Source organism: Solanum dulcamara, chromosome 4 (assembly GCF_947179165.1).
Source record: "Solanum dulcamara chromosome 4, daSolDulc1.2, whole genome shotgun sequence".
In the NCBI taxonomy this organism is placed as follows: Eukaryota; Viridiplantae; Streptophyta; class Magnoliopsida; order Solanales; family Solanaceae; genus Solanum; species Solanum dulcamara.
Window position 1 is genome coordinate 76,384,419 of NC_077240.1, and position 17,920 is coordinate 76,402,338.

At 30.9% G+C, this 17,920-nt stretch overlaps 2 protein-coding genes and 1 non-coding gene across 3 annotated transcripts; 1 reads left to right on the top strand and 2 right to left on the bottom strand.

Moving 5' to 3' along the window:
- Positions 1-4,218: 4,218 nt before the first annotated feature.
- Positions 4,219-5,961, top strand: LOC129885119 (E3 ubiquitin-protein ligase PUB23-like). Its single transcript, XM_055959327.1, has 2 exons — positions 4,219-4,581; positions 4,908-5,961. Exons 1-2 carry the CDS (start codon positions 4,252-4,254, stop codon positions 5,835-5,837), a joined length of 1,260 nt encoding a protein of 419 aa, XP_055815302.1. The 5' UTR covers positions 4,219-4,251; the 3' UTR covers positions 5,838-5,961.
- A 2,924-nt stretch (positions 5,962-8,885) lies between these two features.
- Positions 8,886-16,863, bottom strand: LOC129887626 (7-dehydrocholesterol reductase). Its single transcript, XM_055962793.1, has 13 exons — positions 16,584-16,863; positions 15,285-15,507; positions 15,052-15,107; positions 14,145-14,247; positions 13,979-14,044; positions 13,685-13,798; positions 13,111-13,237; positions 12,886-12,986; positions 10,894-11,019; positions 10,743-10,807; positions 9,874-9,955; positions 9,638-9,720; positions 8,886-9,094 (listed from the first exon to the last, which is right to left on the bottom strand). Exons 1-13 carry the CDS (start codon positions 16,673-16,675, stop codon positions 9,028-9,030), a joined length of 1,305 nt encoding a protein of 434 aa, XP_055818768.1. The 5' UTR covers positions 16,676-16,863; the 3' UTR covers positions 8,886-9,027.
- A 953-nt stretch (positions 16,864-17,816) lies between these two features.
- Positions 17,817-17,890, bottom strand: TRNAN-GUU (transfer RNA asparagine (anticodon GUU)). The gene has a single exon. It is a non-coding gene; the product is annotated as a tRNA-Asn (tRNA).
- Between the last annotated feature and the right edge of the window lie 30 nt (positions 17,891-17,920).

Genomic DNA, 17,920 nt, shown 5'->3' on the forward strand with positions numbered 1-17,920 from the left:
TACAACAAGCATTTTAAAGTGAAAACCAAGTTATCAACTTCTTGAATTAGATTCTACAATTCTCTGTCTTATCTTTATTTAAAATTTATATATCAGTTTATTACTTATAGAATTATGTTAACAATTTATAAAATGATTCTCTTAGTGAAAGAATGTTTTTCTAAGTTGAATTGACGAAATCTTACATAAAACTAATAACTAGGAAAAAAATATTCGTAAAAATCATTTATAATAAAAATATTAAGTAATAATTTACACTAAAAATGTAAGAAAAATAAATTTTAAATAATACAGATGAAGTTATTTATTTAGTTTTAGATCTCTAATTTAAATTTCGCCTTAAATCTCAACTTATGTTGAGCCGTCTTCTCTGCTTGTGGATCCACACTAAGTATGGTTGTTGTTGTGAAAAAATGCCTTCCACATTAAAGTGGGATGGAAGAAGTTAATGTGCCTCTCTTATGATGTTCAAATGATCTAGAAAGTTTCAAGTCAAATAAATCTTAATTGCTACATGTATTGTTTCACTTAAAAAGACTTTAGTATAGGCTTCATAATTTTCAAATGTAAATATTCAAAATTATAGTATACCTTACTTTAATGAAGTTTTGTGTAAAAACGTGTAAGACTTTTCAATAGTGTAATTTTTTTCATGATAGAATTTTGATAAAAACTTAATCTATTGCGTAAAAACGTGCAAGCCTTTTCAACAGTGTAAATTTTTAGGATAGAATTTTGACAAAATTTTAATCTTTTTCATAGTTTTTCTATTGGATATACCAATATGAGACAAGTCATATACTTATACCATTAGTTCACTTTTTTGTTTTATCCATAGTTGTCTCGCTTAGAACATGATCTTCGATAAAAAGATTTAAAAATTGAGAATCATGATATAAGGCTAGTAAATAATTGGGTATTATCATATTTTATGTGCGAAAAATATGTAATACGTAGTAGACGTGTAGTCTCTTATTCTTTGGTAAGTATTATTATTTGTTATCTCATTTGTGTTGTGTTATCATCTTTCTATTTTATTATCATATTATTCTCACAATTCTGTTTCTAAATTATGTCTTTTTGAACCGAAAATCTATCAAAAATAATCTTTAATTTCTACCTCACATAAGCAAAAATAAAGTTTGAATACATCATTTTCTCACCATAGTCCCATTATAAAATTGTGTTGGGTACTGCTGTTATAAATAATTTTATATATCACCACTCCCTCTGTTCTAAAAAAAAACCTCACTTATTTTGTAAAAATATATTCTTGATAAAAAATATTTTCCTTCGTACCGAACATTTCAAAATGAAGAAAAAAAATTGAGAAAATCATACATATGAAAACAATTACCGCAGCCTTTTTTTTGTTTGATGCTTATCACGATGAAGTGTGTACTTGAAAAAAGTCATGTGGTTAGAGACCGAGTTAGTAGTCTACGAATTCAGTCGAACTCAATAAATTTTATTTAAATAATATATTTATATTAATAAGTTTATTAAATATATATAAATATTAATTTTAAAATTTAATTATTATCACTTAAAGTCATCATTATTAAAATTTAAAATTCATAAAATTAAAATTCTAATAAATTAAAACCAAAAAGTAGTGTTTGCCCATCGCATGAATAAACTCGGTGGGTACCGTTTCGTGTATCACAAGTTATAAGCCATTTGAATAAAAAAATTCAAACTTCCACGAGGGAAAAAAACATAGATTTACTATTAAGAGTCTGTTTGAATTAGCTTAAAAGTTGATTAAATATATATTTAAGTCATTTTAAATTTTTAATAGTGTTTGGCAAAGTTAAAAATAATTTAAAATAAGTTTAAAATGACTTTAAAAAATTAAAAACCAAAAATAAAACTTTTTCTACTCTTTTTTTTGACTTAAAAACTACTTTTCTTCAGCCAATTCAAACTGGTACTAAATTCATATTAGTTACTATGTTTCTCTTTTACATCATAATAATAACATATTGAATATAGTTTTATAAGTGAAATTTGAAGAGAGTAGAGTATACTCAGATTGATCTCTATCTTGGCTAGAAAAGAGGTTGTTTCGATCAATAGACCCTCGACTCAAAAAAAAAAAAAAGCAAAACACAATATTTATGAAGATATAAACAATAAAATAGCAGAATTTTTTTTTAAAAGCATATATACTAGAATACAAGTAGTAATACAAAACTAGAGTGAGAAACACTACTAGAAATATTTTATTTTTTCCCACCAAATTAGCTCATGAGGAAAATGCATGGTGAAAAACAGATTCTCACTAAGCTAATAAGAAACTTCTTGATTTTTTTTGTATGAAAAAATTACTATTTTTTCTTTTCTCACGGATTCAATCAAAATATTTGTAGAATTAAACATTTTTCATTGAAAAATTTGAATGGGAAAATACTATTTTTTAGTAATGAAATATAGAAATAATAAAATAATAAAAATATCAAATATAATATTAATACTCTTTCACACATTATGAAATTATAAATAAGACTTGTTTTTACTAATTTGTCCTTATTTTTAAATCAATAAATATGCAATATATTTAAGAACAAATATAAGTTAATTTTATTAATATTTGAATAATCATTACATCAATCATTAATGGCTTATTTGAACTTTTCATATTTGTAATTTCTGTTTTATGTATCCCCTCCATTTTAATATAAATGAATTTTTGAACCTTTTTTTATTGTCTAAAATGAAGGAATTTTTCAAACTCCAAAGATGTATTAATTATTTTTTCTTACAATATTCTTTTATTTATTAAAAGAAGGGAAAACTCCATTTATAATCCTTTAGCATATTCTATACATTTATATTTTGAGAAAGTTATGGCACAATGAGAAGTTAATTTTTTTAAAAGATTGAGCATGTCCAAACTTGAAACTTTTGAAGAGGAAAGAAGTCCATACCTCTTGTACATATGTTTTGGTATTGGATACCCATCCTGAAGGTAACTTTAATTTAAGAAAATAAAAAAAAATCAAGGACGTAAACGTGAGTTGAGGTCAATTAAAGGACATATTTTTATATTATGTCTTATTTAAAAGATCACCAATTATAAGTAATGTTTACAATGAATAGAATTAGTAAATAAAAAAATGTTACAACCGATAGAGAGTGTTTTGTTAAGATTATAAGATGATCAAACTAGTTTATACGCACTTTTTAGTTTATTTACGTGTTTAGTAAACACCAAAAATACTTATAAGACAAGTGCTTATAAGGAATAAGGTGGTTGGCCTCAACTTATGATTTTTCCATTTATAAACACTTTTATTTTGAATAAATATTTTATTAATTTATCTTTAATATTTTTTAAAAAATTTAATTATCTTTCCCAAAACAAAAAAAAAACTCTTAACTTCCTCTTCACTAGGTATCCATTGGTCCAACATTTCTTTACAAGGATACTTTTAAACTTTTAATTTTTAAAAAATATATTAATATCATTCATTTACCAAATATTCGTTATTTTTAAAATTTGTTTCAACACTTACTCCCTCCATTCCTATTTACTTGTCAAATCTTTTCTAATTTATTTTTATTTTTTACTTGTTAATTTTGACAAATCAAGAAAGGATAATTCTTTTCTTCCTATTATATCCTCAATTTATTAACATTGAGTTAATGTCTTTGAAAAATATAGTGAGTAAATATGTTTAAAACCCAATCAATTAATAGGTGTAAAATGGTAAACTCGCTATACCAATTATTGTTTTCGTAATACGTGTGTCAAGTCATAATTTGATAAGTAAAAAGAAAACAGAGGGAATGCTAATTATGAGCAAATCCAAACAGACTCCAAATTAATTATATAAAATATCATTTACATGTACTATCTATATACATAAAATTTGGAATCTATGTAAATAATTTACCTTTTATTCATTATGATCCATCTTCCATGAGGCAAAAATTACAAAGTCAATACAAAAAATAAAAATGATTTATATTTTTTCAATTGCTTACTCATGAGTGGACCCACCTCATTCAAACTTTGACCAATAACACAACCAAATAAGGAATATTTTCTAATGATTTGTCTAGACTTTAATGAGTCTTTATTCTTCTTCCTATTTTGTATTCTCCATTCAAACTTCACACATATTAGCCGCTTTTTCTTACCACTTTTATTAATATAAATACTCATTCTTGTTCATATAAACTTAGGTTCTTGTTTTTTTGGTTTGACAAAAAACAAAATTGATTTCTAGACAAAAAAAAAATTATATGGAAGAAGTAGAAATACCACAATATTTTTTGTGTCCTATATCACTTATGATCATGAAAGATCCGGTGACGACGGTGACCGGAATAACATATGATCGGGAAAGTATCGAGATGTGGTTGTTAACGGCGGAGGAAGAGGCAACGACGATGATGACGTGTCCGGTGACAAAGCAAAAATTGCCTAGAGATATTGAATTATTGACACCAAATCATATGCTAAGACGACTTATTCAAGCTTGGTGTATTGCTAATGCAAGTAATGGGATTGATAGAATTCCAACCCCTAAATATCCTTTGAACAAATCACACATTCTTCGACTCGTTCGTCAGGTAAAATGAGTTTAAATTTTGTGTACTGATATTGTATAGTATTTTTCGTATCATCATGCATGTTAATTTACCTTTTAACGATTGTTTCCTTATCAAGTCATCTAAAAGATAGTTATAGGTGACATGTAACATGCTATAATAGGTTAAAATTCACTAATACATGTATATGTAAGGAAATTCTTTACATTTATCGATGTATATAAAGTTAAATCTATATATATAACAAGTATATAAGATCTAATAACCTAATATAACATGTGAAATATAATTTAAATGATTTGTGTAAATATTATTCATAGTGACGGTGTATATAACTTACAATTCAGGTGAATAATCATCAACTTTGTGTTGAAGCATTGAGGAAAATTGATGTTTTGGTGATTGAAAATAATGAGAAGAACAAGAAGTGCTTGGAGGAAGTTGGTGTAATTAAGGCTATGGTTTCTTTTATAATAAAAAGTTGTAAAGAAAGAAAACTAGTCAATGGCCTTGAAGAAGCTTTAAGAATTTTCCACCATATTTGGAGTCAAACAACTGAAAATATTCAACTTGTCAAGGAAAATGTCGATTTAATCGAAGCTATTTTATGGATCTTGAAGAGTGATATGACCAAAAATCAAGTCATTATCAAGACACAAGCTATGATGGTGTTGAAAAACGTAACAGGAGTCTCGAGTTCAAATCTTTTATCAGGGTTACACCCTGAATTCTTTCAAGAAATGGTGAATATTTTACGAAAAGAAAGCAAACATCACATCTCTCAACAAGCAACAAAAGGCGCGTTACAAGTGTTAATAGATGCTTGTCCATGGGGAAGAAACAAGCATAAAATCATCGAATCGGGAGCCATATTCGAGCTAATAGAACTAGAATTATGCAACACTGAAAAAAGGGTTTCAGAATTGGTACTTTGTGTATTGGCACATTTGTGTACTTTGGCTGATGGTAGGGCTGAATTCTTGAAACATGCAGGTGGAATTAGTGTTGTTACTAAAAGGACACTTAGGGTTTCTTCATCCACAGATGATTGTGCAATACAAATTCTTGGATCAATTTCAAAGTGTTCAGCCACAAAAGAAGTTTTGATGGAAATGTTGAGAGTTGGAGCTGTGTCAAAGCTTTGTATGGTGATTCAAGCAAGTTGTGGTGATTATTTAAAGAAAAAAGCTATGGATATATTGAAGACACATTCTTATGCTTGGAGTAATTCTCCATGCATACAAGTTTATCTCTTGACTAGATATCCCGAGCAATAGCGTCCTACAACAACATATTCAGTGTAATTCTAGGGTCTGGGAAATGACATATACGGACTTTATTCTTACCTTTGAAGGTTACCTAGGTCGAGCTGTTGTTTTTGATAGATCTTCGGGTTCAATATCCTAAATGCTTTAATAATAATGTTTTATTCTTTTCTTCTTTTAATGATACATGTATAAATAATCTCCTAAATTTTTAATTTTCAAAAAAAAAAGAAATATTAGAGAAGATCATATATAGAAACACAAATACAAAAGTTAAAAGAAGGATATTATTTATACAAATGGTATGGCTTAATTTGTATTTGTCTCTCTTAATTTTATTTATTTATTCATTGTGTCTATTTATTTAGTTTATTACTGCTAAAATTAAGTTGGGTATGTTATTGTTGTTACTCCTAAAATTAAGTTGATATTGAAGAAAATAAAATTACGTAGACAAGAGGGTTTTTGCTCAGGTGATAAGCATCTACAACTCCAACTTAATATTATGAGTTTTAGTCACCTAGAAGTTCCTTGGGAGGGGGTAAAAAGAAAAAAAAAAGTAATAAAATTATGCAATTGTTTTAAGTATCAAGAATATGCTACTATATTATATAAAAATATTCCCTTCAATTGAAAAGATAAAAACTTTTATAGAAGACACTGCCAGATCTACTTAATAAATTATTACTACTCCCTCCCATACATAATAAGTGGTATTTTTAGATTTTGAATTAAGAAAACCATTTTATAACGTATATGAATTAAGAGCGCAATTTAACTAAATTACCTAATTTACTCATAGGAAAATCCAAAGAAGTATTCAAAAAAAAATGTTCAGATCATTTATTAGACAAAGTAAATTTGGAAAAAAAATTACGTTAATTCCTTTTTGGTTTTTTAATAATCCTTCATTTTTTAATTATTATTAAAGCCACCTTGAAGTGGTTGGAGTTTAATTATTTTTTAAAATTTTGGCTTAGAGCATTTTTATTTATTTTTATTTCCCATTTGGTGTCCGAAGCTAATGACTAAATCTGGATCGCGCACTAGAGAACTTCTGGTTAAGGGTGAATCAATCTCACCACTTCACCACAATCTATTTTGTTTAGAGCATTTGCACACTGAATTTCCTAATTCCTCAAACATACTTACTTTGAATATGGAAAATTTAGAAAATCACTTACTATAGATTGGAGAATATGGGGCTAGAAAAACATGATGACATTGCGAAGGTGGACATACATTGGGGTTAGGGGGTCACTAACACTGATTAACTTTGAAATAAAAAGCTTATATATAAGTTTATATATTTAAAATAAGGTCTATATTAATTCATAAAAATACTAAATATTGCATTCCATCAACAGTATGTTATACGAGGAATCTTACAACTAAAGCTCAAAATATGTAATGAATCTTGCAAAAGGAGCTTACATAGGGTAACAAAGTTCAAACCTATAATAAGCTCAAAATATGTAAAAATATCTTAACTAACATAGAAATTAACTTTATCATATTTTGATTTATTTGTGGGAAATTCACTTATCCATCAACAAAAGATCACTCCTTGTATGCAATATTTAAATATTAAAATGTATGCAAGTGAGCTAGTATTATTTTAAAAAATATCATGTACCAAAACTCGAGAGGAACGACTTGTTTATATATTATTTAATTTACTTATTCAAAGCATTTATTTTATGTTGCATCATATACATATGAACTCCATTCAATTGAAGTATATGAAATTGACTTCTGATTTTATTTGTCTAAAATATTTTCCTAGCATGCAGTGCTTTGTCATAAAAGATAATTAAGCTAAAAGACCAGAATGAAAAGATAATTAAGCTAGCGTTTGGCTATAAATTTTATAAAAAATTCAAAAAAAAAGGGAGTATTTAATTAAAGTTGTATTGAAAATAGTTTTTGAAACTTGAAATTAAGTCTAAAAACACATTTTATTTGAAAAAAATGATATTTTGTGAGTAGATGGACAATTTCGCCCAAAATTAATCCAAACCAATTTTTAAAACTTGAATTATATATTATTTTTCAAAAACTGATCAAATTTCATGAACAAACAATGTTTTCATTTTTAAAAAAAAATTAAAAATATAATTAAACTGAAGCTAAATAAGTTTTCTTTTTCTTCACTACAAAAAAAAGTGTAAAAAAAAGAAGGGAATGAACTGCGTAGATCTTTTGTTGAACTTTTTTCTAAACGTATTTAAAAGAAAATTGATGGACGTCCATCGATTATTTTTAGCAAGAATTTTTTTAAAAGTTAGTTATTATTAAAAGAATGTGTAGACCAAGCAAACAAAATCACATCAGAGATTGTGTAAGTTTTCAACAAGACCAACTCAAAGTGATCTCAGCTTAAGTTTTTTTTATAAATAAAAAAATAAATAATTAAGATAGATAGGATATTTTAATTTAAAAGTGTACCTACGTAACAAAAAGACAATACCGTGCTATGAAATGTGATACCTTGAGCTTTAAGAGTAGAACATTTTTTATATTAATTAATTAGAAGATGCATGAGTCAGTTCAATATTACTATAAAATATTTAGAAAGTTTGTTTGTTTGAATAAATGAAGAAGCACATTTTAATTTAGAACCTCTTTTTTCTTTTTTTATAATCGAGAAATATTTTAGCTGATGTACGATTTGAAACTTGATGAATAATACACTCGCTCTTCTACACCTAACTGACATATCATGTGCCGTGTTCTTACCATTAAACCAAAGCCTCGGGAACAATTCAGAACAACTTTTCTTTTTCTAAAAAGATGAAATTATTTGCCAATACGATTCCTAATGCTGCAAGAAAACAATATAAAAGGAAATTTTATAAACTCTTATTTTATATTTTATGTTTTGATAACTTATGTGTTCGGACCAACTTGCACACACCTCGACTAATTCCATGGAATACTTTCCACTTCCCACTTTCTACCAACAACAAATATCAAGTAACTCTCTCCACCTAGGCTAGAACAGACGGAAAAAAATCACCTAGTGTTTTTTCTTGACTGAAAATTAAACTTGAGACCTCATAATGCTCAACCCACATCTTAAATATTTTTATAAAAACATGTTTATAATAAGTAATACATACAAACACCAACATCAAGAGCCTACAAAAACACATCAAATTTTTTTGTTAGAAGGTAAACATTCTTAGCAGCCCAAAAATCACTAGTAAATTCCAGGTACAACTCTGTAAGGAACCTTTTCACAATACAATTTCCAGTACTTGCCATACCTGCAAAGCAACAAAATTTGGTTTAACTTTTCACCCTTGGAAGAGTTTAATGTACCAAAAATCACTGGATAAAATGTATATATAATAGCTCCGTAACGATCTTTAGGGACAGACCAAAAAGGACCTTCCAATGGTCTACTTGTTTTTTCTTTCTATAAAACAGTGGTGTTTGTGCCAGCCTTCGCCCATCTCAGCTATTCTACCTGATCCATTGTTAATAGGGTACTCTGCCTACTAAGGCGTAGGCAAATGGAAAAAAGTCGTACAAGTTGTTGTCTTCTATTGGGATTTGAATCCTGGTCACCTATGATTGTCAATCATTTCATTGACCGCTAGGCCACACCCTCAGGTGCTACCTCCAGTGGTTGGTTTATTACGCTGGGGAGGGCGAGTGCCCGGATAATTTTTTGAGAAAAAATGGTAAGTTGTCCACATGCAAAGACAATTGACAAGTTCTCATGTCTTGTTAAAAACACAACCAGAAAGACATAAATGACCATAGCTAATCAATTTGATCGAGTTTGTTAGTGAGTAGTTGCTTACTTTGCCTTGCATCGGTCGTCATCCCTTTTGGCTCGATCAAGAAGGAGGATGATTAGAAAGATGACGTAGAAGTAGGGAATGAACTGCAAGTAGAAGAAAAAGTAAAGAAGGGGGACAGGATGTTAGATTTCAGCATATTAAGAACAAAATGCAAGAAAGACACAGAATTGATTCGGGAATTCTCTCTATCAAAGAAAGAAGAATAATACAGATTAATGATGTAAATGAATGCTTACGTGGTTGAAAAGAGCTGGTACACTCCAGAAAAACGCCGCTAATATTTCTGGAACATAGTGGAAGTGGCGAGCTAAGCCCCACCTGCAAAATGGTTGAAACACATTATATAAAACGTATGATGTTGTATCTAAAGCCACTATAAGCAAAATATTTGAGCATGCTCCGGAATTGTCCAGTAATGAAAGAGTAATATGGATGCCATCAAGCACTGCTGCCTTTACGGTCCAGTCATGCTACAAGACTGATGATTGATGCTCAACAAAACAGGTACTGGTCGTGGAAGAAGATATGGAGAACGAAAGCTCCATACAAAGTTGCAGAAGAGGGACGTACTACTATGTACAAGATGCTTTTTTTGTGTGGAGAAAGGTCGGAAACTATTACCATCTGTTTTTGCTGGCATTTATTTTTTAACATAGTGGGACTGCAATGGGTGATGCCTAGCAATCACTATGATCTACTAAGTAGCTGGAATAGATCAGGCATTACTAAAAGCCAAACAAAATGGTGGAATACCATCCTTCCTTGCGTTTGGTGGACAATTTGGAGAGGAAGGAACTCGAGATGTTTTGAAGGCACTTTTATCCAAAAAGATCAAAATGACCTGCATTTTGTTATTTTGTTTTTGGTGCAAAGAAGAATAAGTGAATGATGATGAATCAGTTTTAGATCTTATAGAAGCCCTACAATAATAGGATTAGAATACATTCTTAACTGCTGGATTAGGCTACTGATGTATATACTTTTGCAGCACTTTCTTAATGCTGAATTTAATACAATTATTACCTTCCAAATAAAAAAGTTCAATATTGAAGTGTCTAAATTGCAGAAGTAAAACATCAACAGGACAACAAAGAAAGGAACTGACCATCCTGATGTCAGCAGAAGGCTGGTTTTTTTCTCACCAGAGGTAGTAGTGTATGCGGCGACTATCTGCATTGAGTGAAAGAACCAAGTCAAAAATCACCGAATAAGGGTAAGAGAATTCAAAAAAAAAATCACAGATGGTATCATTTGACCTTAGACGGAGTCTTTCCCCAGACAGTGCATTTTCCATTTGTTCTGCGAAACTCTTGCCTCTGCCTATCACAATCATAGTTGATATATATGCAGAGAAGACCAGCTACTAGTATATAAAGGGAAAGCTGAAATAACAGAAAGAACTTTCCTCGTTAGAAACAGAAAGCAATAAAATTGTCTGTGCTGTCAAATCATTTTACTACATGTAGTTTCCATATGCAGGTTGATGCTGCAATGCACCAATAATCAATTTCAGAAATCACAATATCACTCGATGTTTTGTAGCCAAAATTTTGCCTTGCCATGTATTGGATATTTTTATGGCAAAATGGTGAAGAAGAAACTATCAACACTGGTGTGTTGCGATTCACAGAAAGATCATGTGGAAGACCATTGTCCCCAAGGGGATATCCCTAATTGACAAAAGAAAATACTCGACCTTTCTCTGCTTCATGGGAAAGTTCTAAAATGGGTTTTGTTTTTCTGTTATGCAGAACATTTAAAAAATACACCAAATGAAACATGTGAAAACTAATGAAATAATCAATATGAACTATGAAGTGCATCCACCATCCCAAGTTGCATAATCTAGTGCGGCTCAAGAAGATTGACTCGATTAAATTTAATTATTTAGTCAAACATTAGGAAAAAAATTGTACTCATAATTCTCTCCTTTTCAGATAGTTATATTGCTATAAGCAAATAAATGCTAGTGCTCTACAAGCCATGGTGTTACATGTAGTTTTTTATAGTGGATTCATGTAAGGCAACCAGTTTTTCAGTTTCAAATATCACGTGATGAGATGGCGAATAAGAAACTATAACACTGGATAGTCAAACTTCTAACCGGAAAAAGTATGGTCGAGAAAACATCACATCAAAGTTATTTTTAAAAAGTTAAGCAAATGTGAATCTTGATATTGTGAAAGTCATAGAAAAATATTATTAGACTGGTGGCAAATATTTTTATAATGAAAGAGTGTCATATCAACTAAAACAGAGGTAGCAATAAAGCCAATGTTGAAGAGTGTAATGGATACCCTAAAAACTGAAAATGTCAAAGAAAAACAAGAGAAATGCTAGCTTGGCGAGAAATGAACATGTGATGAAAGGCCGAATGGTCTCATTTGTTCATATAATCTGTTGTGCTACGAAAGGTTGTGCCAGCAATGGAGCTTCCATCATACTTTTTAAGGGATAAATATTGATCGGAAAATATTCTGAGTACATTATAATTCGCATCTCCAGGACTTTTCTCAAGCTTGAAACTAATAAGCCACAAACTTCTGACTCTATCAGAGTTTGGAAGAGTATTTATCTTCTATGGTCTATCATGGTTTGTACTCTATACCATATGCTCAGCAATCACCCTTATTTCCACTCTTCATTATAATCCTAAAGTTCATTCAATTTAAAAGTGTTTTTTGACCTAAACTTATTTATCTACAAAAGTTAGAAAGACAATCAGCGAACGGATATATCAGTTCAGCAGAAATATGATGCCTTTCTTGAACCTTCTGTGCTAGGCAATGGATTGATGGTAGTAGAGTAGTTGATATGATCTCACAAGCTAGATGAATAGCACTACTTTTAACCACCTTGTGAGTCGTGATTGAGTATTTCTATTCATGAACTAGAGGAGAAGATGGTTCACTAACATTTCTTAAAATAAGTTGATAAGGATGAAGACTAAGCATGTGATGTGCAGGATATGTGCACGTCATGGATTCAAAACCTGCCACGGACAAAAGCCTGGTAATTCAGTGGAGAAGGGAAGAGGGACAAACTTATTATCCAGTGAGTTTCAAACTGTGCCCCACCAGCCCTCGGGGATTTCTTGGTAATCAAGATAGAAGATGAAGACTAAGTAAAAAACTTACTACAAATCCCCAAAGAAGTAATTGAGTATAAATAAACAGTAAGTAATGTTTATTGACAATAACTTTATATCTAATATGCATATAGCAAATTCTTCTTGGATGCAAAATTACCTGAAGCCCCAGATTCACAGGCTGTTTAACAAGGTACATTCCAGGAGAAGTATATATGCTTGGAACCCATACCAAGCATCCCCAACATATATAAAAACCAGCTGCCAAAACAAAATTGAGATCCAGAGAACATTATACTTAGCCATCCGTGGAAACAGAGAAACAAGAAATGTCAGAGATTTAGGTACTTGCGATATCAATAAAGAAAACACAGAGCACACAAACCTCTGTCATGTGCAATATCCATTGTGTTCCAGTAGCCAGCTTCCCACCAAAAAAACTTTGTGACATACACCAACATCAATATAGTATTTACTAGCATGGAATCAGATACACGTCCGTATTCTTCATGCTGACAAGAAAGAATATGTTATACAAGTTACAACTGTCAAACATCAAATGAAGTTCATATAAACTGGATAGGTCTTTGTATTGACACTCAACTGAAATCCAGGTAAAGATGTTTAGGGATCAAGGTGAAAGAATGAGTACAAACTAAAGAGACCTAAGCTGTGATAGGATCATGTCGAATAAACATTATTACTTCAAATAATGCCACGCTGTTTTTTCCGTTAAATGGTATAAGAAAAAATGTTTCTTGCTAATCCTGTAAAACATCTAGTGACAGAAGCAAATGAATTTTATAATTCTCTTACTTGCATGACCTAAAAACTAAATATCTGGCAAAGGATCGCCAATAAAAGGGCTTGTAAAATTCACCAACTCTATAAGCAGTAGAACTGAGAAATATTGGGATAGTTCTAATTCTCACTATCAAGGACTTTATTACATCATTTACCTGCTTTATGCAATAAGTGACAGCAAGAACTGCCCAAGACATCATGCCGAATCTGCAATTTGTGAAGACTTTAATATCGAAGTGTTTGCCAATACGAGGATATAGCTCCATCCCCTGCAAGAATTCAAGAAGTTATAAATATGACATCACTTTAAACTTCAGAGTTGATGCAAGTATTAAGATATTTGACTTCCTTTGACTTAATTTGTGATATAAAATCATGTTTATTTTTCCTATAAAGAAGCAAAATGAGGCAGTGAAGTTTACAATTTAAAATTTTCAAAAGATGCTTACCCAGTAGAAATCAACTATTATGTTCCCTGATGAACCGGAATCAGTGGAAGATGGTGCAACATGACCCTTATAGATTATAAATGTCAGCATATGGTGTCAGACAGGTATTATACAAAGTAAAGAATAAGAGATAAAGAGGAATACTGAGGGTACTTAAAATACTTACTTTAATGTACAATAAAACACAGAAGACTAAGCTCCCAAAAATAAGTGTAGACAAAATCTCGCCCAGATGGTCATAAACAATTGCAGGATTGAATATTCCAAACCTGAAAGACACAGAAAAAAAAACATAACTAGAGAGCATGAACTGATGAGGTTAATGGAGCGTAATAAGCACCATTCTCACAAACAATAGCTAATAGATCAAATGAACAATCAAACAAGCAAAGATTCTGGACGTCAGGAGCTGTTAGAGTGTCTCATATACGTTGCAACAATGTGATGTTATCTCCTTATATTATCTTGGATATTCCTCATATAAGCTAACTATCGGTTTAGTTAGGCCTAAGGTTTATTTTCTTTTGATATGGTATTAGAGCAAGCAAAGGTTTTGGATTCAAGTCTTACAACCACCCATCATAAAACAAATTCACGTATTTGGCCCATGGAAAAAAAATAGGCCTACTATTGAGCGAGTTGAAGACATATTAAGTAAATATAAGTATGTCATCTCTACAAACTTGAATTTTCAAAAGAGGCAGTCACACAATATCAAAGAATACACAAATAGGGGTCTAGGGAGGGTAAAGCGTACGCAGACTTTGAAAGTGCACCAAAATTCGTTATTTTTCTTGTATTCGTTAGTGTCTGTATTTATATTTGGAAGAACTGATTTGTGTTTGTTTAGGTGAAGTTTTTTTTTCTGTATAATACAAATTGTTGAAGCCCTAAACACAATTCAGCAATTCTTTTGGATCCCTTGATGAAATTCCTGTCCCCGACACTGATCCTTCCCGTGCAATCTCAAGTTGAAGCTGGCAAGTGACGATTAACAAAAAAATACTATAAAGAATTGAGGTCTCAAGATTCAAAAGGCAAGTCAAAATGCAAAAATTGGATGAAGTCCCTACCACCAGAGACTGATATATGTGATCAGTGTCACTGCATATGCTGCCATGCCGTTAGCCTGCAAGAAGCAAAGGATGTAAGAGGCATGTTATACAGCTATACAATGAACAGAGCAAAGACAGATCAAAGCACATTAATCATTGCATGACTTGAAATAAACTCAACTAAGACAAGCTACACAAACTATAAATGCAAGATGTACACTGTACAAGTGTATAGAGTAACTGTCAAATACCTTATAGACAGGCCTATGTCCAGTTGGAGATATTGGGCCTTCGACCCTTTTACCAGGCAATAGAAGTTGTAGTGCAGCCTCAAATAGAGCATAACAAATGATTAGCTTCCCAGCAATTGCAGTAGGTTTTGGCCAAATATCGATTAATCCTTGCAAGCCATTTTCCCTTAGGTGATTGAATGTTTTCAAGATAGACCCATCAGCGTGTACATTTGTATACCACCTGCACTTAGCCCATTGAGGTCCAAAAATTAGTGCAGTTATACAATTTCATTTCCTCATCAAGAGACTTTCAAGCTACTGTAGATAACACATTGGAAAATTCTTTAGCTAACGCAGAACAAATCATCTGCTACTGGTGAAACATTCAAAGACTTCACAGCAATTAGATCAATTTGTAAATTTTTATTTACATAGCATTTTTACTCCTTTGAGGCTTTGACATATCTAAATGCACATCATTTTCTATATATCCTATTTAATACTCACCACTTTCTTGCTACATTATGATCTCTCACTATGTAGGCCAATTAACAAATGTCTATGGAAAGAAAGCACAGAACCATATTTTAAGATCATACTAACTATAATTATGACTCGGCAAATGTGTACCATAAACAGTCCCAGAAACCCATAAAAGATGGGGTTCCAGTAGCGCCAGTAGATAGACTACTAGCGGAAATAGTCTGTTGATGGTGAATCCTCTGAAAACTTGCTTTTCGGAAAGCAGCATAACAGATGGACATGCTTTATGTAACCAAATCCAACTGATTTGGGATTGAAACGTAGTCCATGATCGATTGATATTAACTACAATTAGAATCTATAATAAGTTACTTGTTATTCTTATTTCTAGTTTTCATTCCCTTCAAAAGAAAAACTTCATCCCCCTCTGGTATCTTTCTGGTTTTAGACCTCCCAAATCCAGAACACAGATAAATATAATCTTTAAACATTAAACACTTGCTTATTTACTTAATTCACCAAAAGGGCCTTTGGCAAATGAATTTCAATCACACCAACAAAAAAAACACATTTTGATTACTAGAAGTCAGCTAAATTATAAGTTATAACAAGCAAATCAAACCAAAGCTAAACAAAAAAAAAAGATCCAATCTTTAACTCATGTTACTACAATCATTCAAAGATCTGAACTTTTAGACAAGAAAACCAAAAACCCAAAACAAGAAAAGACAAAAAAACAACAACCCCAAAACATCAAAAGACAAAAAAAAAGGGGGGGGGGGGATCAAAATAGGGAAGTGGGTGTTGGAGTAAGGATTTGGAAGAGAGACTTACATGAGAATTACAAAAGGGGGTGTGAAAGATAGGAGAGTGAGCATTGATGCATAAGTGATTAATGGGGAGTGTACCAACTTGGTCTCTGCCATTGTTTCTTCTTCTTGTTGTTGTTCCTCAATCAATTGAAACTTTGGTGATTTTGGGTTTTGAAAAATCGAAACGACAGAAGTCTCCGCCTAATCTTGAATCTTGACTTTGAAATTTGTCTCTACTCTACTCTACTCCAGTGGTGTGGTCCAGTTCTGCTCTGATTCTCTCAACTATTAAAATCTGTTGTACTGACTAAAATGTTCAATCCGTGTGTGTCATTTATTAAAAATCTCCTTTATTAAAAAAAAAAAAATATATATATATATATATATATATATAATATAGTTTATTAAATATTTTTGTTAACTAATACTTATTTTGGGATATAGAAACTATTAGAGATGGCATGTGAGCATGGGCTTAAATAAAGACATAATACATAAATATGAATTTTAATTTGGCTTCAGCTAGTATTTATGTTCATTTTGAATGTGCCACAAGTAGATATTTATATTTGTATAAAATTGAACAAATAGATACATACGTCTTCCATGATATAGTACATGTAGGATGCCACCTAAAACGTGATAAATTGTCACGTAGAATGCATTTTCTACTTATTTAATTTTATACAAATTCAAATATTTATTCATTCACACCTAAAATTGGAGAACATAGATGACAATCGAGACTAAATTAAAGGACATTCTTCATGTATTATGCTTTGATTGAGAGAGAACTTCTATTCAAGTAAATTAATAACAATTTTTCTAACATCTAAACTAACTAGTGTTTCAAGATTAACAGAACTAAACATGTCTTTCCAACAAGAACCGTTCTTGATCCCCGAAAATGATATTATTCTATGATATAATAATATACTTAGTATAATGTTATAAGTGCGGTTAAAATTGTGTGTAAGCAGATTTTATTCTTTACCTCGTGAAGGTAGATAGAAAAATTATGATGTTGTATTTCTAGATTTTATTAACTCATTGAGCCTAGCTTTGATGGAACATACACATGCAACACTACTAAGAGTTATAATAATTGATATCCTATCTATCATGACTGACTGACTTCGGATATTAAACCAATATGTTCATGTGATTTCACGATGTGAAGAGACTTTTTTTGATAAACACTCGATGACGAATTCTGGATATTTAAAAACTAAAAAAAGAGGACGAGAAAAGGGTACGCTAGAAGGAGGGCTTGAACCTCCGACCTTGTGGTTAACAGCCACACGCTCTAACCAACTGAGCTATTCCAGCACACGTTGGTAATATGCATTTTAATTTTTA